Source organism: Myiozetetes cayanensis, unplaced genomic scaffold, assembly GCF_022539395.1.
Source record: "Myiozetetes cayanensis isolate MyiCay16 unplaced genomic scaffold, myiCay2020 scf3, whole genome shotgun sequence".
Lineage (NCBI taxonomy): Eukaryota > Metazoa > Chordata > Aves > Passeriformes > Tyrannidae > Myiozetetes > Myiozetetes cayanensis.
This window is the reverse complement of record NW_026087521.1, coordinates 39725907-39748913: the sequence shown is the minus strand read 5'-3', so window position 1 is coordinate 39748913 and position 23007 is coordinate 39725907. Positions and strand designations below refer to the sequence as shown.

The 23007-nt window shown below is 34.7% G+C and overlaps 1 protein-coding gene across 5 annotated transcripts in view; it reads right to left on the bottom strand.

The window, feature by feature from the left end:
• PTPRQ (protein tyrosine phosphatase receptor type Q) overlaps window positions 1-23007 on the bottom strand; it is a 114019-nt gene that overhangs the window by 71104 nt on the left and 19908 nt on the right. For 4 of the 5 annotated variants that reach the window (XR_007630038.1, XM_050324720.1, XM_050324721.1 and 1 more), the window contains exons 12-24: window positions 21946-22074; window positions 21057-21203; window positions 19296-19468; window positions 16625-16838; window positions 14819-14962; window positions 14518-14697; window positions 13584-13691; window positions 10895-11176; window positions 9996-10178; window positions 9203-9304; window positions 6650-6770; window positions 2719-2879; window positions 2147-2292 (exon numbers count right to left, since the gene is read on the bottom strand). Coding sequence is in view for 4 of the 5 variants with exons in the window: in XM_050324720.1 (XP_050180677.1) it covers window positions 2147-2292; window positions 2719-2879; window positions 6650-6770; window positions 9203-9304; window positions 9996-10178; window positions 10895-11176; window positions 13584-13691; window positions 14518-14697; window positions 14819-14962; window positions 16625-16838; window positions 19296-19468; window positions 21057-21203; window positions 21946-22074 (2090 nt within the window). In the remaining variant the exon portion in view is untranslated. The remainder of the gene's footprint in view (window positions 1-2146; window positions 2293-2718; window positions 2880-6649; window positions 6771-9202; window positions 9305-9995; window positions 10179-10894; window positions 11177-13583; window positions 13692-14517; window positions 14698-14818; window positions 14963-16624; window positions 16839-19295; window positions 19469-21056; window positions 21204-21945; window positions 22075-23007) is intronic. The other variant, XM_050324722.1, reaches the window with a different exon arrangement.

Sequence of the window (23007 nt, the reverse complement as noted above, 5' to 3'; positions counted from 1 at the left end):
CCTGCATCCACAGGAATTCCAAGGTATAGAATAGAACTGCAATGTAGATATGGTAGTTGTCATGTGTAAACAGTGAACAGACAGGATGTGAAGTGCAGAAGAAGTTAAGGGAAGCAGAAGGATTAAGATTCAATCATGATTTGAGAGATTAATGGTCATATTCCATGGACAGTAAGAGACAGATGCAACAGCAGCTGAAATCTATCTTCTGGTGGCAGAGGCATAGGATAAAAAATCAAAGTTAAAAGGATGAAAAAGGTATTTTCCACACATAGAAGTAGAGCTACTGTCAGCACCTTTCTGCCATCCACTGTATAGTATGCCAGAGCAGTGGTAATTTCCACTGGTGCCACCATCTTTTCCCTGGCCAACTACATCACACGATTATGAAACTGGACCCTCACTTTGCTGGGCCAACACTATTGTTCTTCATCTTCCCTATCTTCCTCCTGTATTTCCAGAGTCTGGGGACCATCCAGAGGGATTTTAGCTCTCAGTGTATCAGTTTCACCTTACTCATTCACCTCAGAGTTCCACCTTCCTAAAGGCAAGACTAGTCCAAGTCCATATACTCCTCTGAAATCTCCTAAGATTTCCAAGAATTAGGTAAATGCAGAGATTCTTCACAGGATAGGGTAGTTCATGTAATGCACTGATGTAAAGGTTTCTCCAAAGATTTAAAAAAAAAAATGTTGTTGCTATCTCAGTGTGCACAAACTGAGTCTACCTTCTGAACCACACCCCTGATTTTAATCTCATCAGAATATGAATTCATGGCACAATCTTGCTTGCATATGAAACTATGCAAAGCCTGGCAACCACAGAGTTTCACAGAAGTCAGAGAAATGTAAACACTGAAGTATATCAGCAATTATTCAGTCACAGGTATTTGTAATATTTGTGAATATTTCTTCTAGTTATCCTCAAATACATGTATACCTCATCCTGGACACATCTTGAGCATAAAGTTATGCAGTAGAGGTTATTTTTCATGTAAAAGTTTCTTAATCAATTTATATTTTTTTTATTTTCTTTCATATGTGTAAAACTTGTGACCAAAACCCTGTAAAGGAAGCTTATTTGTCTTATTATGTTTTTGTACCATAATATATTCATAGAAGGGAGAATAGAAAAACTATATATACAATTAGTAAGTGTGGTGCATAAATAAGAATGAAAGTAAACAGAACAAAAAATCTTTCACGGAAATGTGTGGATCACCAAAACATTATTTATAATATTTTCTCTTTTAAGCTTTAACTTAAAAATCTCAATATCTTTGAGATATAGGAATCTCAATATCTTTGTTTCAATCTACTAAACAGTAATTTCCTTTTGACAATAAGAAAAATATGAAGTAAAAATGTGTTCCCTACTTTCATATTACCTTCTTATTTTTAAGACTGTAGAAACATGAATTAAAAAGTAAAACCAGAACTGTTACAGAAATTTATTCAAATTGATAATTAGACTAAAATAAATAAGGATGTGATGTGATTGTAGTGGGTCTTGTGTCTATCCATTATAATAATAATAATAATAATAATAATAAATAATAATGGCCAGTCTTCGCGAGCGAAGATCCGGGGAAGGTCTTTCCACCTTCCAGCCTGCGCATTGGATTTTTTAGGTGAGACACAGTGTGCGCGGAACTGAGCCCACCCTTTAATCCTGAGGTTCATCTGCCAGGGCCAAGCGAGCTTGGACGGTGGCAGCGAGGTCCTTAGGATGTAGGTGGGTTGCCTTTAAGGGCTAACGAGCTCCATCAGCCCGGGAGTGGCCCTGACCGGGAATCGAACCCGGGTCTCCGCGGTGATAGCGCGGCGCCTTTTACCACTGGACCACCAGGGGCTCCATCCATTATATATGTTAAGTGTATATATGTGTTAAATGTATATATACATGTATATATAATTTTTGTATAATGAAATATTACACAAAATGTATTGGCTTTAATGCTTAATTATTTGAAAGCACAATGAAATATATATGATTACAAGATGTGCTTCTAAGTTAAAAAATTACAAAATGATAAAAGATATATTAAAAAACATATATTGACAACTATAAAATTGAGTTAATCTTTACTGAATTATTAGAACATTTCATTGACTTCTACAAAAGAATAATATAAAAATAAGCTTACCTGTATGAATATTCCTGAATTATTTTTGAAATAAACTGAGTAGTACAGTATATTTCCATTTGGCTTTTGGGGAGGAGACCAGAATAGCATTATTGATGTGGAAGTAAGGTTTCTGTATGCAACATCTTTCGGTGGATCACTTGGTGCTGGAAAAATTTTGAGTTTTAGCATACCTAAAGCTTTGTACCTCAAGGTTTTGTACATTTTAGAGCCTGAGAAACATCCACTATAGATCAGACAGCATCCTATGTCAAATTAAATGTATTTCTGATTATGGTATAAAACCTGCTTTTGGAAATGATGCAAAGAAAGCATATGTAAAAGAATTTTTAAAACACTTTTTCAGACACATTTGTATTTTGCTACATTTTTAAACAGATAGTGTTTTCTTATAGAATTTGTCCTGTACTTACTGCTCTGGATACATAGAAAATCTAATTTGCAGACATGGAAGTTGACCAAGTTACACCTCTATACTCCAATTATAGATAATAGGCCTTATTAACTTAAACAAGGCTGACAGAAATTTAAGGCTGAATGAAAATAAAGGTTCATACTATATTTAAGCTTACCTCCTTCAGAAGTTCTGAATGTTATAGTGTCACTTTTTATATTGCCATCTCCAAATCTTGTACTCGCTGTAAGGTAAGCACTATACTCATTGTTATATTCTAGGTCTGTGAACTCCAGTGATGTTTCTGTTACATTAACACTCCTTTCTGACATTTTATTCCTGAAGAAAAAGTGTTTTATTAAAAATATACACACACTATATCCATATGTATACAACTATAGCATTATGTTATAAAATTGAAAAATGCAATATGGTGGTAAATACAAGAATTTTAGGTTTTAAAAAGAGACTAGGATCACTTTTTGTCTTTTATGTTGAAAAGCTCACTTTTGTACCGTTGTATCACAATAGGGCTCTTAATGTTGTTTTTTAAAAAAACACCCAAAACCTCCACAGAAATACATTTACAAATTACATCAACAAAGACAATGATTATATGGAATATTAAGGAGGAGCATTTCTCCTAGGAAATAACTCCTATGAAAATTTTATGTGGTACCCTTGGGAAGGACACAGTAGGGCATAACTAAACTGTCTCTCTGGACAGGAATAGCGAAATATAAAAAGATTACAGCAGGGAGCATGCCCTACTGTGACTCTGTGAAATTGGTCAGAAGGCTGAAGTTATAAATGGAATAATAGAAGATGATATGGAACAGGAATTAGCTGGTGCTGAGTTAATTCTGGTGGAATGTAGCAGGGGATCAGAATGGAACTCTAGTAAGGTCAAAACCCGCCTAGAAAGACTGTAAGATGTAACATTAATAAAACGCTGGTATTAGCATAGGTATGAAATGATTATCAGAAAGTAAAATAAGATACAAGAAATAACTAACTTGAGTTCAAAAAGTCTGCTATTCCTTGTAAAGTTAATGTAATCTTTTAAGAAAAAATAGGAGGAAAAAAGTCGCACTATCTAACATTCCATTCCTGCAAAGATTTCTGTATGAGTAGGTGCTCTGTGTCCCCAATAGGGGGATGATAATGCAGGGATGATAATTTGATAAGTAAAACCAAATATCTTGCTTTAGGAATCACTATGGAGCTCTTCACAAATGAGAATGGGTTCTAATTCTAAAAAAAAAAAAAAAAAAAAAGGGAAAAGTGATTCAAAATTATTAGATTGGTCAATTTTCATCCTTTGTTAACTGAATAAATGTCCCATTAGCAAAGGTCACCATCAAATACGTCTGAAATAAAAATAACTGCAATAAGAAAATGTGTGAGAATAAAAAAACCCCAACAAATTCTTTCTAACCCTTTCAGATTTTGAGTGGAATTGAATGTCACTTAACATGGGAAATATTCTTGGTAACAGAGAAAGTTAAAATTTACATTTTTCCCAAACTTCTGCCATTTTTAATAGTCAGTAAAAAGATACAAAACGCTGCAGCTGCAGTTATCAAATTCTACACAAAGACATTTTTTTGCTGAATCTTTGCCCAATATATTCATATGGAATTCTTACGGATCTTATGGAAAAACATATCTGGTTATAATTCAAGTAAGAAGAAAATCCACTGCTTAGTGCTGCAAACATTTCTACTCCAAGAAACTTCATTCTTACAGCTTACTCACCAAAAAACATTTCAACAACCAGACATAGAAAGAGGAACAAAAGCTTGAGGTGTTTCAAGAGATGATTTTCTACTTAGAAACAAATGTGATTGACATAAAAATAAGAAAACACTGATCAAAGTGAGTGCAGTCTTTGCAGATAATGAGAAAAAAGTATGTAGCAGAATCAGCTAAGCCAAGAAATTTTACTGAAGAAGAAATAATAAAAAAATTTAAATCAGAACTTTCAGAATTACAAGTAACAGAGGTTCTAAGAAATTGCATACTTTCACTTGACAAAGACAGGTACCATATTTTCTTAAAAATCTTTACCTCAAAGTAGATCTATTCAATAATTATCTGACAGAAATTTTCTGAAAAGGATGATGCCAAAAGACAACAGCTATATATAAGTTTGTCAATTTTGTAAATAAGCCTTTAATACTCTAGAATTATAGACTTAGGCAGTATGAGTTTGTAGGCTCAAGGCACACAGGCTTTACTACCTGCTAGCACCCAAAACCACCTTGTCCTGTGACAAATACCATGAAATACAACACTGAAAAAATTCCAGATATTACTCTTTCTATTCTAGTAGTTGTATATACTTGTTCCAGATCAGCTAAAGAAAGGTTAACAAATTCTCTATTACTGTTGCAGAATATTTAAGAAGTGAAGGAACATTTATTTAACATCTGTAGTAACCTTCATCATTCTGCATTATTGAGAAGCTCTGGGATTAACAATCTCCCCCAAAATATATTGAATACCTCCCAAAAGGAGCAACTCTATGGCACTGCAGTTTGCCTTGTCAAATCTCATCCTGCAATGCATTCTATGAAACCGTATAGACAATTCTGTTAAATACTTAAAATTCCTCTCCTTCCTCCAACCCTTCCTCCCCCTCAAAGAAAGAGTGAAGTTATGGCCCCTTTGAATGCAATGGGAGTTTTTCTCCAATGTCTTTGCCTTAATATGATACCTAAAGCCTCTCTAATTTTAGATATGGCACAGTATGGACAAGTAAGAGATAGCAAGGAGAATATGCAAGTAAGAGGGACAAGGCTTACTGCAAAAAGTTAGATGGTTGCTTAATTAAAATATTTAGAAAGATGAATCATTTAAGAGGTTTTTAAAAAAATAATTCTTGCTAAATCCTTTGTCATAATAACAAAAACAGTAAGTTATAAGGGAATTTAAGGATGAAAAGCTGTATAAACTCAAGTCTTTGAACACAGCTTGAATCAGAACCGTAGCCCTTATCATGAAGTAACTCTTTTCTAGCTCAAGGACAGTCATTAATTTAAATGGGGTTTGTCATTAAAGAGCAACAGACAATACCAGTACAGTAGAAGTAACAAAAGAAGAAAAATTTAACTTTTCTGGAAAGAAGAGCTCGCTGCTGTTCAGTTTATCATCAACTTAACTAAAGCTCTAACTAAAAAAAAAAAAAAAAAAATTAAAAAAAAAAATCAATAGGAACTGAGGCCAAACCCTACCTCCAAACTGCCAAGTAACAACAAAATAATAAATGTAAGCTCCACACTAGCAGTGTGCTTATAACAACTGTGGATTTCCACATCTAGTTCACATCTTACAAAGCGCACTTCAGTATTTGCTTCCTGCACCTTAGTAGTGGCAATAACATGGTAAAGCATAAATGTAACATATCAAAAGTGATCAATAACAAAATATTTTCACTCTCAGTAGAAGTGACAGACAGATCTTTGCAGAGATGCCATATCACTGGACCAAACTATGTTATATAGAGAATAGGACAGAAGCTTCAAGTTTTAAAGTGACAAAATTCCTTTTTAGAGGTGAAAAATATCACAGGAGGGATGATGGAGAAAAAACAGGAAAAAAGGAAAGATAGAAAAAATAAAACACAGCAAATTAATAATATCTGTTAAAAATACTCATTTGCTATGAATGTAATAAATACAAAATATAACAGTGGGCATAATTGATAGCACATACAAAGACTCTGAACATGGCTCTTACACACTTTCTATAAAAGGGGGCAATATTTTTCTGTTTTAAGCCTGTTTCAAATCTCCTTGACAATTCAGCATGGGTTTGTGCCCTGCCTTACAGTAGGTCTAATCAGAATACAATGAAAATAGTCACCATGCTCTACTTTAAAATTGAATTCATTTACTGTAATATAACCTTTGGAAAAATGCTTGCAAAATACTTAATACCCCAATTTTCAGCTACTCTGAAAATACAAAAGTCTAGTATTTTTAAGTGCTGAATGAATATTCATTCTCCAAAAACATGTAATCAACACATTGTGTAAGAAAAAACCCACATTCCTGATGGGTTACAGATTAATATTTATTCTCAGAACTACTTCCAGAAAATCTTACCAGACATAAACTGTGTAATAGAGGATAATTCCATTTGGCTCCAGTGGAGGTTTCCATGACAACTTCACAGTGACACCCAACAACTGTTTTACAGAGAGGGATTGTGGAGGAGAACTCGGAGCTATAGAATGAGAGAACAGGACACAACATCTTGTTAAACAGTTAAGATCAATGGGATATGCAACATCCTTAAATAGGTTTTTAATTATTTGTGATGAAAAGTGAACTTTGTACCACACTGGTACAGTATCCATCAGCTAACGTTAAGACACGGTTTCTTTTCCTTTTTCTGACAGATGATAAAGGAAGATTTTGCATGGTGGCATTAGAACATCTGTTTCTGTGATTCAATGGCAAAATACTTCATGAGAAAACAGAGCAATGGTTAGGTCACAGTGATTCCCCTACTGCCCAAGTATATTGCTGTAAATTTTTTCCCCATTCTAATAAAAGCAAGAGCTTTATAGTATGAACACATGTAAAATATAGCATAATAGTTCCCCTGAGGAAAAAGAGGTGCTGTAAAGAATTATACAAAGCACTAAAAGGTGGAAGAATGGGTAAGTATGGCATTGAGAGACAATAAAATTGTGGGATACTAGGCAGCAGTAAAATTTATTCACTCCATCAAATAAGGACCACATTCATACATTTAACATATCACAGTGGCAAATGAAAAGATAGGCATTCACTGAGACCCTTAAAATTAATTTTAAGATGACCTCTACATGACACCATATCACGACTGCATGGGGAAATGTAAGTAAATGAAAATGTTAGACTATGTTTGATTTCATTCTAAAGTTTGTATTAGTTTTGCTGAGGAAAATAAACCCATGTATGCATAAGTGATACTGCTTTGTATTAGCATGTTATTAAGAAATAAATATTTTTCTTCATCCTGATTCACGGACCTATGTGTCACTGTGCAGTAATATTAGAATCGCTTTTGTTTTTCTCAAATTAAACTGAGGAGCATCATGCACTAAAAATTCAGGTCATATCTGTAGTCATGCATGAAAATGGAGAATATGAGCATAACTATTAGCAAATCTATGAAACATTTGGTCTGAACCTTGGAACACTGTGTTCCTGTGAATAAGGAACATGTGGTGTATTATAAATATTGTTGTTTTTCAGTTCTTGTTCCTTCTTTCACTATCTTGAAAATTGGCATAAAGGTTTTATAACTTTTTACATTTCAGAAAAAATATTTTCTACTTTTCGTGAACAAAAGGTTCACTGTATTCAGCGAGTGTCTGTATTTACCAGATAAAAATGTTGACAGCTGTATTTAGTGTTTTATTTGTTATATTATCCTCAGTGACTGTATAATAAAAGATCTGTCATATGGTGTATGTCATGTCTTTTTGGCATGTCTACTTCATTCCACAAGTCTTATTCAGAGGATTTTTTTATTTTTGCTAAAGAATAGAAACTACATTGCTCCATATAAAAATACTCTATGAAAAAGATGGATTTATCCAAACTGGCTGTTTTCAATCTGCTCCAGCACCATAACTCTTGAGCAAATGATTTTTTACTGATTCTCTGAACGTAAGCCCATCAATATCTTGAAGATTTGCAATGATCCATTATCATCAATACCTGAATTGTAGGCAAATCAATGCTTCTTAAGACATGAAAAGAGACTTAATCTAGGAATGGTTGGTGGGATGTTTGTGTCAATTCCACTTTAGTATAGATTCCCAGAGACTTCCTCTTTAAACAATGGACAGAGACAGACACAGGCTCTTCCAAAATGTGTCACAGCACCTAATTTAAGATTTTTGCTTTGAATTTATTTTAATTATTCCCCCTGCAGAAACTATAGAGGTGACCAAGGATAACTTCCTATTACTAAATTGTGTACTAAAAGTACAAATATAATTCTAAGGTTCCTCTGCTGCTTTGTGACCTACTGTGCAAATTAGCAGGGGTAGCAACAAATGTGTTCTCTCCTAAGCCTGCAGTGCAGAACACTCCCCTGCTCAGTTTGGGAGTCCGCTGCTACAGACTTTGAGCATTTTCATAATGTGAATAATTCGACATGTATCTATGTGTATCTGTACATGCATCTGTTTAGAAGAATACAAATATCTCCAAAGGAAAAAATCCACATAAATGCTCCTGGACCATTCAAGCTGTCTTTTTGTGATTTTCCCTTTCCTCAGCTCTCATGTGTCTGAAAAACCAAACACAATATTTAATTCTACCGTGCGGTGTATTAGACTATAATAATATGAGTATATCTAGATTCTTCAAATTCATAAGGTATTCGTAAGACCAAATGTTCATCCACAGCAATTGTGCCATTTCACATAGCTTGTACTGGTAAATATATTGATAGATGGAGGAGGGAGGGAGAGAGAAAAAGAGACAGAGAGGGAGAGAAAGCATGTTCGTGTGTAGATAGACTGACACACATAGCAATAGAGAGACATAACTGCCCAAAAAACATGCATAAACCTTAAACATAGCTGACATGAAGTGTAAGAGTAATTTAAGAATACAGGCAGACAATAATACATTGCAGCTTCTGTTCTGACTTACCATCTTCATCAGTTAGTATGTGCAGAGGTGAACTACGAAGACCCTCCCCCATTCTGGTACTAGCAGACACTTCTACAGTATATTTGGTATATTTATTTAAATCTAAATAAAAAAGAATAATTCAATGAACCAACCATTCACTGGGACAAATCAGTTTTTTAATGAAGTATTTTTGAAGAGCTGAGTAGGGCTACCACTTACACTGATCTGTGTCATTAGAGATGGAAATAAGCATTAAGAAAGTTTGAACATAAAATATTTTGCAACAGCAAGGGTAAAGCTCTAATTACCAGTTTATACTTCATATTCCTAGAATGCTTTTCAGTTTGTCCTTGGTTGTAATCTGAAAATGAAGTGGTTAAGGTATTGAGCTCCCAGCATTAACTGCTGCATCATGCCTCAGCAATAGTGACAGAACTTAGAAAATAAAAGCAAAGGTGAGTAGAAAGGGAAGTTTTTTGTCCAGTGTTTTTAACCAAATTAAAATCAGAAAGATACGTTGGTGACTTGAGGGTTTACTTTGTTACAATGATAAGTCTGCAAAGATATCTATTGAAGTTACTTGTACTATAAACATCTAAAATAGAATGAGATATATATTAGACTCTACATCATTCATGGCCCATTTCACCACATTTCAAAATGGTTATTTCTCAGACAGGTAGCAAAAAACTTTATATAAGGACAAGAAGGATCATGTCCAACCAATGAACTAATTTATCCCCATGTGTCTGTTGAACACTTCCCAGAACGATTTACAGTTGCCATAAGTTCCAGATCATTATATGCTGACCTGTAATACGTAGTGTCAGAAGAGTAGTGTTTATAACTTTTTGCTCGGTCCCATTAGTCCTCTTAAGATATATTGTGTAGGTCTGTATAATTCCATTGGGAATGGATGGTGGAAAAAATGATAATTCAATTTCCATGGATGAGATGTTCCTATAGGTTATATTTTCTGGTGCAGAATCAGGAACTAGAAGAAAAAAAAATTATATTCATAGAAGATTTCAGTTAGTTTCATTAATCTGTGAAGAATTTCTATAAAGCAGTTTGAAAGAAGCATTGCAAACCTTTGGATTTGTGTGATATTTTTTTGTATAAAATACATTTTAGAAGAGGCTGAATTGGAAGATCAAAAACACATGACAGACACCATAACAATAAGATAATTTCAAAAAAGAATTGATAGAAATCATCTTAATATGCCTGATTAAAAAAATCTAGAGCATGACGCTAAACTTTCCTTCTAACGCTCCAGAACTATCACTGCAATTCTTCCTGTTAGCTGTCATGGCTGCGCTTGGCCATGGACTCACTCATCAGTTCCCTGACTTGCAGGCTGACATTGCAGTCTGGCCTCAGCTTGGCTCCACCATTACAGACCTGCCCAGCTGTCACTGAGTTATGTCTGACTTGGTTAGTGCCACTGCACCTGGTAACTTTCTTTCCTGGCTTGACCTCAGACCTGTCTCGTACACGTGAAGTGTTGGCTCCTCGTCCCTTACATAACAGCTGGCCTTGCTGTTTTGCTTGGTTTATAAAAGAGAGAAACAGCATTCAAAGTAACTGCCTTGCAAAACAATCACATACTTTTAAAATCAATTAATCTTATCTCCTGGGCATCAAAGGTTATCATAAAGCAGTTTATTGTGGAAAATTGTCATTTTTAAAAAAATATAATATACTCACCAGTTTCAGAAGTTCTGATCAGAAGTGGGAAAGACGACTGGTTCCCATGGCCAAGTCTGGTGAATGCTCTTACAGAAATGTTGTAGAGAGTATATGGCTTCATTTCACTTAGTGATATACTTGTAGATGAGGCATTTTTAATAAAAAAAGCATTGGAATCACTGTACAGAACTTCATAGTGAGTTATGAGACCATTAGGCTGCTCAGGTGGTAACCATCTCAGATTTATTTCTGTTGCACTCACATTTATTAATTCTATGTTTTGAGGTGGGGAGTCTGGTTCTGTAATACAGAAATCAGGAAAAAGCCCTTTAAATTAACTGAATATAAGGCTAATAGCCTAAACCTATTGGATCCTAACATTTATATTAGCTTACTGTACCAAAAGGACTCCATTCATTCTCTCAATCTCCTCAAAGTCTTGCCACTTTTTATCTCAGTTAATTTTGGTATGTCTTCTTTTCCACTGATAAAACTAGGCATCTTTTTGAGTCACAACATTTTTTGCTTTTCAAGAATTTCTTTTCTCATCCACTTTTAAATCTATCTAAAACAGCATTTTTTAAGAAAAAAAATCTCTTCTCTCTACTGATCTCATGCAGACTGATCCTTCAGATTCTCTCATTGTCTTCCTCATATTCAGGTTTTTAAACTTAGATTCATGTCCTCTTACTGCTTTCTACATAAATAGCCATCCTCCTTATTTCACTCAATCAACTACTGAACAACAAAAGGGACTGTATGCACTGTAACTAAATTCCCTTTGGTGACCCTGGTGTAAATCTTGGTGTGAAGGTCATGGACAAAACAAGTCCAGCTCTGGGATAGTGTGTTGGCTAAATCTACTGGCAGTGTATGAGTTCATGTGACTCCAGTGAGCTAATAAGGCATGGAAGCACTGAAGGAGTGAGTGGGTTGCACTTACAAATAAAATCAGCCCTGAATGCCAACTTTGATTCCTCTGAAGGCTTCATCACCTCATCCCTGAGATAATCTGTCTATAAAATTTAAAAAAAAATACTACAAACCCATGATTATAGGATTCATTTTGTGTACAAATTACCTATCTGCTGATATTTCAGAATTTATCATGAATTTTTTTTGGCTGAAAGGTCTCACAAACCACTTTCATTCCTGATTTCTGAGTACATGAATGGAAAGTGTTAACTGTAACAGATCACTATTCTCTGGATGACAAGACTGCCCACATGGATATTTCCCATATGAAGAAGCTTAATTTTTAATTGAAATACATTTTGCAATTTATATGGCATGGTACAATATTTAAATGCAATAGCCTAGTACCTTCCATCCTAACACAGGTTATCTAAGACTGCTGTAGTGAATCTTTTATTTGGAGGTATCTATCTTTTCAAGAGTCAAACAAATTGTCATTCCTAGGTTGGCTAAAGTTAGGAGACACGAATCTCAGCCTGAATTACCCCAGGAAAACTCAAGAACAAGAAGGAGAAGACAAATAATTATGTATAGCCTCATAAAAAAGGTAGGAATTATTGTTGGTTTCCTCACTAGGTTCCTCAAGCCTTACATACCTCTCTTACAAATGGATGAACTGTTGGTCTGAAACTCTACTTTGAAAAATTTCTTTAAGACTCAGAGGAAAAGGAATTGTAAACTTTCAGAGAAAAAATATTTAGATAAGTAATTTTCTGTTCTTGTAATATGCACTTCCTCTGTAAAACTAATAGCATAGAATCATACAACTTTAAAAATATTTGCAAGTACTTTAAGTTTCACTGTTGAATTTGATATTTTGAGTGATTATTCAAATCACCTAAGCTTCATAAATCCGCATGATTTTTAATCCCATAATCCTTTCCTCTCCATTATTGACACTCAATTATTTTTCTTGTATTATAATATATCTGTAAATGAGAGAGATAAATGGAAAATGGAAAATCCCCTTCTGTATTACTTTGGTAAAAATTGGAAATAACTTTGCTGAAACAAGTGAAAAAACAACAATACAAATGAGGAAAGATTAATACTCATGACTCTGCTCTGTAAATCAAATTCATATGTTTTCTTTGCAGGAGCCAATGACAACTTCAGCTATTGTCCCAGTGCCTTCATGACTGAGACAGTCTTGCAAGCAATTAAGGAAGATCCAGAAATCTTCAAAAAGTAGCATTAAACACTGTGTTAGAACTATTGATCAGTCTTAAAATTAATAAAGCCCCCAAAACTCTACAGAAACAATTGCATATAATATCATTCATTGTAAAAAAATCTTCACTTTATCAGCATCTTTGCTTACAGATAGTAATATGGCCTCTGAATAGTGGAAGGTTGCCTTGTCCAGGAGCTTCAAAACCAACCTAATTTCCATACGATAACATAAAAAAAAAAAAAATATGAAGGCACAAATATTACAGTTTAGATGGATGTTAGGGACAAGTTTTCAGTGAGGCAAGCTCAGCTCTGCAGCTTTTCTTCCATTTGTTGCTCACAATTGAAATTAGTTGATTGCTGCAGCTTTTGTTATTCTTTTCAGCACTTACCTAAACATGGTCTGAATGAAGTCACTGACTGATAGAAGATTAATAATTTCAACATTGATTTTATTTATGCACTTTCTTCCCCCTTTATGTACATTCCCAGTCTTCTTTCTGAACAAACACAAACTTCAGTAGAGAAAGCAAATCATCATTGCAATCAATGTACTTACCATCTTCAGGGGTTCTCACGAAAATATCATTCTTTTCAGACAAAGCACTTTCTCCAATTACAGTAGAGGCTCCCACTCTCATTTTATAATCAGTGTACTTTTTTAAGCCTGAAAAGATTAAGTAAAAAAATCTTGACTTCTTAAACATATTTATTTTGTCATAGCTACTTACAAAACTATAAAACTGAATACTGTTGTAAGAGTTTTTGATACACATTTGTTACCTAAAATACAGAATAAGTATAATACCATTTATGTCAGGACATATAGGCATTATGTCATGCCAAATAGGCATGCAGTTAAACCAACACATTTTGAAATAAGCCAACTAGCTTCAATCCTGTAACTAGCTTAAAGAATTTATTTGTCAAAAAAAAAAAAAGGATGGGTACATGTACATCCAAATATGTGGGTTTATTCTATATGCATTACTCTGATTAGCATAAATAAATGCCTGAAACCCTATTAGGAATGGATTTACTTCAATTACTATAAAAATTATCAACTTAAAATAAGAAAATTACTAATGTTAGAAAAATACTGTGAAAAAAACTCAAGTCTAAAAAATAATTGGCAATTTAGGAATACTTTTCTATGTGGACAGAAGATGCTGAGGCAAAAATTCCAAGGAGAAATCCATTTCACGTATTACTACTCATACCACTTCCCAAATTACTGCTTCTCTTACCTAGCCCTGTTCTCCCATCTCACATCCACTACATATTTCTCCACACTAGACAGGTCTCTAACAGTAGTGTCCCAACCTTGTCTCTACATGCAGTTATGTTGTGTGCGTGTGGATGTGTGTGAATATGTGAGACTTGATCCATCTACTTTGCAAATGGCTACATTATATAAAGTTGGAAAAAATTATTTTGTATAATGTGTTTGCAAGTTTAAATTTTTACCTTTGTTTAATAAAATGACACTATACCTGTCATAAGTAAGCTGTTGTTTGAAGTTGTTGTGTGGAATGCTCTTTTCGTATCCAGTTCCATTGCATAAACTGTATAATGAATGATTTTCCCATTGGGATTTGCTGGAGGATCCCAATACAGCAAAACAGAGGAAGAACTAATATTCTTGTAAGATATATTTTGTACTGAGCTTGGAACTTCAACAAAAACATAAAAATATAACAATAAGTAAATAAATTACTAAAAAAACTATCCAATGTTCAGTGACAAAAGTTACGTATGTTAACCTTGATAATATCAGAGTTACAACAACTTTACCTTGTTCACGTGTCCTGACCGTAATAAGTGATGGTGGTCCTTCTCCAACAGCAGTGAAAGCAGACACACTAATTGTGTAATCTGTGAAAGGTGTGAGGCCCTTTATAATATATGACAGTTCTTCAGCCAAAATGTTGATGGTATCTGTGAGTAAATGGAAAGAAACAGCTACTTACTCATAAACCCGCTTTTTTTCTTATGCGTTTATGTTGTCAGGCAACCTGAAACTATTTCATTGTAAAATAATTAACTTTCATGGCAATTACAGAAATATAAAGAGAAGTCTACACTCCATCTCTTATCTACACAAAGCAGAGTCTATTATAGGTCCATATTCATATGTACAATAGATAGATTGGCCTAGGTGAAAGAATGAATAGGCAACAAGTAGAACGGTAAAGTTTGTGAGAAGTCCCCCAGAAACTAGGAAAAGGTACATTTGTATACGCCCTAGTCTCTCCAGTGATTTCAGAACCATGGCTCCTGGATTGATAAAATTTTTGAGGTTTTTAAAATATTTTAAATATTTTAAAGAAAGACAGATTCCCTCTTCCTTGCCTCCCAATGGTGCTAAAAGAACTATACTTGGAAAGGCTGCCTTCACAGATCTCTTCACACTGGTATTTTTAGCAGAAGAGTTGTGGTCAGCAGAATAAAGAAGACATGCATGCCCACAAAGAGTTTTTGGTGCATCTACAATAAAGTTCAAAGTCAGCCACAATCCAACTGTGATAGCCAAAATCATCTGTTATAAAGCAGTCATTATGCCAATGCAAATGAAAAAGTGTGGGTCCTTCACATATCTGAGTATCAGGCTCAGAGTTTTGTGAAGGCATGGAAAAATCAGCAGACCCTGTTGAAAATTTGGCTGTCAACAGTTTTAACTACTGTAACTCCTATAAAATAATACTCTTATGCTAGATCGCAACAGACATTGTCTGAAATCAATTTTTCAGCAACACAGACATCTTTAAACAACTCAATACCTCAAGATGGATGAGGCCATAAAAAGAGGATTTGCATTTAAAACACTGTATGTTTTCTATGTATGACAAGGAAGATTCTTCAGGATTAACATAGTACAGAAAATATCCACTGTAGTTTAAAATAATGGATTTAATTCTGGTATTAGATACTGGTGTATATAGAGGAATTCAGTGACTTCATTAAATTAATTTAAAAATTAAAAAAAAACTTTAGTTTCTCCCCACTGTTCAAAACACTGTAAAAATTTAGAGAGGTATTTGAAATCCCTGCCTGTAAGCTGAAGCCTGCTTAACGATTTGTAAATATCCATACTTGGTAAAGAAACAGTGGCCCATTGATAATACAGAACAAGTGTACTCAGAGTGACATCACCGTGTCATGGGGTCACCTCCACCTGTTTGTAACCCATATAGCAAAGTTGTAACTTTTTGACCTATTTACCTTCACTGACATTTGAAAACCTATTAGTCAAAAGGCTTAGAGAAATCAAGGTCTCTGAAGGGCTTGGAGATATGTTAATCCCTGACAATCACACCTGCTTTGGCAACTGTAATAACTGATTGTCTATGCAGCTTGGCTGATGGCTTTCGGGTGCTTCTTTCACTAGGAAGAAGGTCAGCTGGGTGACAAGGGGCTAGTTCCTGCCTGTGTGGCATTCCCATTTGCTTCAGAAGGTTATTTGGTAGTAAAAAAATCTGACTCCAGCAAATGACCCATTTATAATTTGCTTGAACCATGTGCTAGAGATCATATCTGGGACAGTAATGAGGGTCCTTCAGAACAAAGAAACAGGTAGAAAAATATCCTAAAATACCTCACCCAAAGCAGAATGCAGTTCTGCAACTCCATTTATAGCAGGCAAGTTATCACCAGAGACACTTGTAAATATTACTGGAGAAGCTGTCTGCATGCTGGAAAACATTTCAGCTGAACCTTCATATAAATCATTGGTTGTTTCCAATGAATTCCAAGTGGGAGAAGAAGGTTTGATGTTTTCATTTATTGTGTATGGCTCCAAAGCATCAATCAAATACTAAAAATTAGAAATACAAAAATAAATCACAAATCTTGACATCACTAAATTATATAATTAAATTTATATATAATACAGAAATAGTGTTTGTATATTTGTACATATATATATATGCATACTGTTTAAATGTTGGCATACAAACCTTATCTTTCACTACACACTACAGTAACTAACTTTGCAAAATACAATCTTTATAATAAAAAAGATCAGTTGCCAGTAGCCTACAACCTTTTATTCTGATTACTGTTTAATCAAACACCTTTTTTTTATTATTATTTCTTAAAATATGGATTTCATAGTAAGGTGGCAATTTTAGAGTAAGGCCTTTCCCTATAATGCTATATCCTTGGAGCTATAGTGAACAGACACACATTTGAACTTGGGAGATTCTATTTGTACTAAACGTGATCTGAAAGAGGGTAGCAGGCATTGAAAGCAAGAGGACTTCAGATATCCCTACCAGGCCCTGAAGAAAAGGATTAACAGGTTCACTAGGTCACTGAGACATAATAAGTAGAGAGGAAGAAAAACAGAAGCTAATTAATTGAAGGGGAGGGAAAATTAGGGAGTACATATGTAAAAAGGGAGAGTGAAAGGAAGGTAAGTGATATAGCCTCCCATATGACAGAAGGGACAGAGAACAAATGTTGGAAAGGGATGGCAGTAGGTATAAGAGGATCAAGGACAGAAAGGAGGGGATAAACAAAAGCAGAAGAGAAAAGAGAGAGAGGCTAGAACATAGGTACAAAATGGTGTGTAAGCATCAAATCATTATGCCCCTTCAGAATCTGGGACCAAACCCAGGACTCCAGTGTCTCTAAATTGTTCTGCTGTCATCTGGAGCACTCCACATTCACAGACACAGTCCACCTCATTGCCAGAAACAGATGTTTTTACAGTGATGTAACTAATACACATTAGTTCTCTCCCTATGGAATCTGGATGGAGGGAAGGAAAGGTAGCTTTTTTACCCCTTTAACTAGGGGTGTATTAGCCACAGGCAGAGATACAGCATCAATCTCACCTAAGTATCAAGAGGTAAAAGCTACATATGACTCATCTTCACCAGCTTTTTATAGTAAAGTAGTAGCTCACATTGAGATATTTTTTGCTTAAAAGGGTTTTCAACATATAAGACAACAATATTTTATTGCTACTAGTTGTTGAGTACAATTATCACTGTGGATCTGACAGTTCAAATCCCATAGATGCTCTAAGATTTTGTCAGTGGGGTTCTAAATAAAGCGAAGTTTATTATGTTTTGCTTTGGTTTTTAATTAAAAAATTCATTACACTATAATAAAGCAGCAATGATGTTATACTAAGAACTCAGAAACTAGGAAATTCCATCATTGAAACATTTATGTGCAGACAATTTTAGGTTTTTTGTGTCTGTGCTATGATACAATCTTTAATTATAAAGTGATATACTTAATTTTCCAAGGATGCCTGTCTGGTTTAATGAATGGATCCTTATCCCAATTTTTTTTCCCTTACTTCTTTTTTAATGTTTGCCTCCAGGGCTCTGTATAATGTATATCATTCAACTTGAAAGTGAACTCCTTCAATGAGCTCTACATCAAAAACTTAGATTCTGATCCAGATCCAGTGAAAGACATCATTGTCTGAAATTAAAAAAAGGAATTATGCAAACTTTGGGCACCTATATTCAAAATTCAAACCAAAAAGCCCAGTCTCAGGAAAAATTCAATCCTGAGCTGAATGTTTACTAGGAGTCTGCACTTTTGTGCTGTGTACTCAGAGCTGCTCCTCTAAGACTGTAAAGCGTATCAGCACCCAAAATCCAGAAGCTGGACTGATTGACAGTGTGAGTCCCCAAAGAGATATGATCCCAGAGATGTGTGCAGATATCCTTAGTAAGCAACCATAGCATGGAGTTCAGCGTGTAGCATCGCATATGTAAATTTAAGGATGTAAATGGGGGCAGAAAGTCTAGTTGTGTCTGCCTTGCTAGTACAACCCTTAACCAGCCTTGGGACACTTGTGCTGAATTCACTTCTGCACAGCATTCACACCCACATCTTCTAGAGGTTTTGCTGAGTGGCTGTGTATCACTCTAGGCACATAAATATGTGTATCAGTCTAGACCACTCTTATAGGGTGTGTATCAATCTAGGCACCTAACTCTTACAGTTAGATCACCCTAAAAGAAAATAACTCAAGGACTCAAAAGGGCTATGGCTTCCTGCCTTCAGTAGCTAAGACAGTCTGGATCATTCTGCCAGAATTTTTTTTTTTTAAATTCTTATGGAGAGAGCATCATGAGACTCTTTTTGAAACCCAGCCAGAGAGAGTGGAGAGAGGAAGGTGGCTTTTGAAAGCATTAACAACTCACCTGTGGTGGTTAATTCCACATTCTATAACTATCAGATTAGGCAGTGAGCAAATTTAATCTAGCAAAAAAAAAAATCCATATTAAAAAAAAAAGAAGAGTACCATATTTTTATCTCCAAGAATAACGTTTTCCAGAGTCATGAGTGTTTTCTGCACATGTACTTTAACTCTGTACTGGGTAATGATTCCATTTGGTTGTCGTGGCTTCCTCCAAACAATTTTTACGTATGTGGCTTCCACTTCTGCTAAGTGTAAATCTGATACAGCACCTGGGACTAAATATTAAAGAAGAAACTTGATTTGATTAAACACCTTTGATTATTACAAGCATTTTCAGTACTGTATGCAAAGTACAACAGGCATCTAGTCGAATTTCACATCCTTTACTTTTGAACTGATCCTGTGCAGGTAGAGAGTTACTTCACATATTTTCTTAGCAAACAAGTTTCAGTTCTAAAAATATGAATTAACATATATGACATACATGTGCATACAGTCAGAGACTAAGATGATGTAAATCAGGATAGCTCTACTGAAGTGTGTGTATTGGAATCAAGCAGATCTTTGCTGTCTTCCTATATGGAATCTGAAGTATATTCGAAAATTAAAGATGAGTTCTAAAATCAAAACCATACAAGTAAACAGCTGGAAAAAAATTAATGTGACATATCTGTTTCATTTCTCTTTTATAACAGGTTTTGGTTCAATTTCTTCATTAACTATTTAGTCTTAATGGTACTGTACTTTCCATAGCACTGCCAGAGACAAAATATATTTTTGTTCAATAGAATGATACTCAGATTTCATATGAAAAAATATTTTTTTTTCCTAATACACTTCAGTAAAATACAATCTTGAAATTACTTGCATAATGAGGATTTGTAGATTTGGCATTAAAATAGGACGTTATGTTACTCTAAAAAAAGTATCAAACCCACCAAAATTTCCTTTGGCTTTTGACAGTGCATTTTGACACATGATGAGAAGGACTGTACTCAGGCGTGCTATCTCTGGAAATTGTCTCTGAGAGCTTCTCTGCTTCAGGAAATAATAAAATAAATAAGGATAGGTGTTCCTCCCAGTGTTACACCTTGACAATAAACAATGCCAGCAACCACTGATTGAGAGATTTTCTAAATTTGTGTTGTGTGGCATAAACATAAGACAGAAATAACTATCTTGAAACTGCTTATCACACATTGAATCTTGTGCATCTTCAGATGTTGACCAAAAATCCTGCACAATCTCACATACATCTAAGATAAAAACTTCATTTCTATGCAGCACAGTACTCTAACCTGGTGAGCTGACTATTGGGAGCCAAAACTTCTAAACCACTTGACTGCACCAGGACAAGACCTTGATGTCGGGTCTGCCTCAAAGCTGAGTTCCCTTGTAAGTTCCAGGGTGTTCACCCTAGTATGGGGCCTTGGATTTGGTGAGAGTTAGTCAAACGAGAGGTTTCATAAGAAACATTAGGGCTGGACAGCTGTGGGGAATCCTGCTCTGTTTTTTGTTTCCACTTGCTGCCATCTAACGGGGAAGAGGTGGGTCCTGCAACTTGATTACCGTATCTAAAAATAACTACTTTCATTCAGAAAGAGCCTTCATGTCTTGCACAGTCTCTGAGGGGCTCTGATAGCGGATAAATGTAGTGACAGTGTACGAACTGGACAAAACCAGAGCAATAAATGACATAAGTTTCAGCTAATTGCTTTCATAAGCTTGTTTTATCCTTTTCTTGTAATGCTCCTGTAAGATACCCATTCTCTGCTTTGCAAAGTACCTGAAAGGCTCTGAAGGGAAAACTGAAACCCTCTATCATGTACAGTGCATATATTTTGCTTCTCTATGATTACTTACCATCTGCAGGAGTGAAAACTGTAAGGTTAGTCTTTGGCCCCACCCCAGCACTTGTTTCAGCACCGACGTACACATCGTATGTTGTAAACGGCACGAGGTTACTAAATACAAACTTATGGTCTTTTGTGCTGTTATCCAGAATATGACCTGGAATTATAAATGAAATGATTCTAGCTCAAAAATAAAACCAGTCCACAGCTACTTTCCAGGATGATGAAAGATGAAAAGCCAAATTTCTTTGGGGAAAAGCTAATTTCAAACCAACTTCAGTGGAATAATACTGAATGTATGGGGGAAAAAAACCAATCAACCAACAAGCCACTTCAAGAAGGTGTGGGTTTTAAGAGGAAGGTATTTAAAAAAAAAAAAAAAAGAAAATCTCCACTGTTTTTCCTGTGTGGTCTCATAAAAACATTAGAATACAGTTCATAAACTTCTTACTTAACTACAGGCAGTTCTATAATTTATATGTATATACATGTCAAAGTTCAAAAAATTTCCAAAAACATCAAAACAGACTCAAACAGTTGTTTGCATACTGCACAAGAATGAAAATCCTCCAGAAATCTTTAACAGAAAGAGAAAACAGTAAAGGCAAGATAGAGAATGGATGATTTGGATGTAGAAGCACAGTAATTCAGCTGCAAGACTGAGGAAAAATTGTTTTTCTCCATTCTTAAGAATATCTAATGTGAATTTAGTTTTATAGTCCCCCTCATGATGGACTTTTCCCTTAAAAGTAATCTAAGAACTATTAAAACATCTAATAGTAAAAAGGACTGCTTTCAAACATTCATTTTTGATTGACAGGCACAGTAAGAATACAAGTGAAAGGAAACCATCACAAAAAAAAAAAGGAAAAGAAATGGTAACATCCACTCTGACTTACCAGATGGTCCATACAGCTCAACTCTGTAACTAAACTTTCCTGTTACTGTGGCTGGGGGGTCCCACATTACTGAGAAAGACTTTGCTGTAATGTTGCTCTTGGCAAAATTTTGTGGTGGGTCTTCTGGAACTTAAACAATATTGGAAAAAGTCTTTGAACATATAATAATTTATATTAGGATTTCCAAAAACCTCATATCAGATAATTCATTTTAAACATAAAATATTCTGAAGGGAAGATACATTAAAAGTATATCTCATTAAAATTACTAAATTTCTCTTTCAAGGTGATGTTCAGAAAAGGTGTCAAGACAGCTGGTAGTATGCAAATAGTCATTAAGAGACAAAGATGGCAGGGATTCTACCAACTTTAGCATGGATTTCACCGTGGTATAGATTCTATACAGAAGATGCTCAAATGTGATTGTGAGGCTCAGCAGTACAGAGCTCACATCAGGTAAGTTTTCCTTCCCTGAACAGATTCATTTTTCGCAGAGAATTCTTCATATTGAAGATTTCTTGCAGACTCTAATGATATCTATTACTATCCCAAAAGCTAAACCTGTAACCAATGAAGTTTGTTAAAACATTGTATATGTGAGTAATTTTCTATTTTCATTACACTATTTGTGCAAATTAAATGAACCCAACACTCAAGTGATTACAGAATGCCACCCCTGGTCTCTCTAAAGTACCCCTTACTGCATTTATAAAGTAATGACAGATTATTACTGATATTAAAAACAGAATCCAATTAAAGGAGATGGAATTGTTTACATCCACATAGAGTAAAATCAAATCCAGTTTTCAAAAATGTTGCATACAGAAGTAAACTTATGGAAAATGCTTGACATAAATTTCTGTGAAAATCAGTCTTGATGAGTCATGTCTGATATTTAAGACAATAGGGAGATAAACTCTGATCCTGTAAACAAATACACAAGTTAACTAATATACTGCTCTCATAAAGTACTATTGTACTTTGTAAAAGCTATTATACAAATGAAAGAAATTAAAAATCATGTAATTTCTAAAATATATGCTATAGATTAGTCAGTAGTGA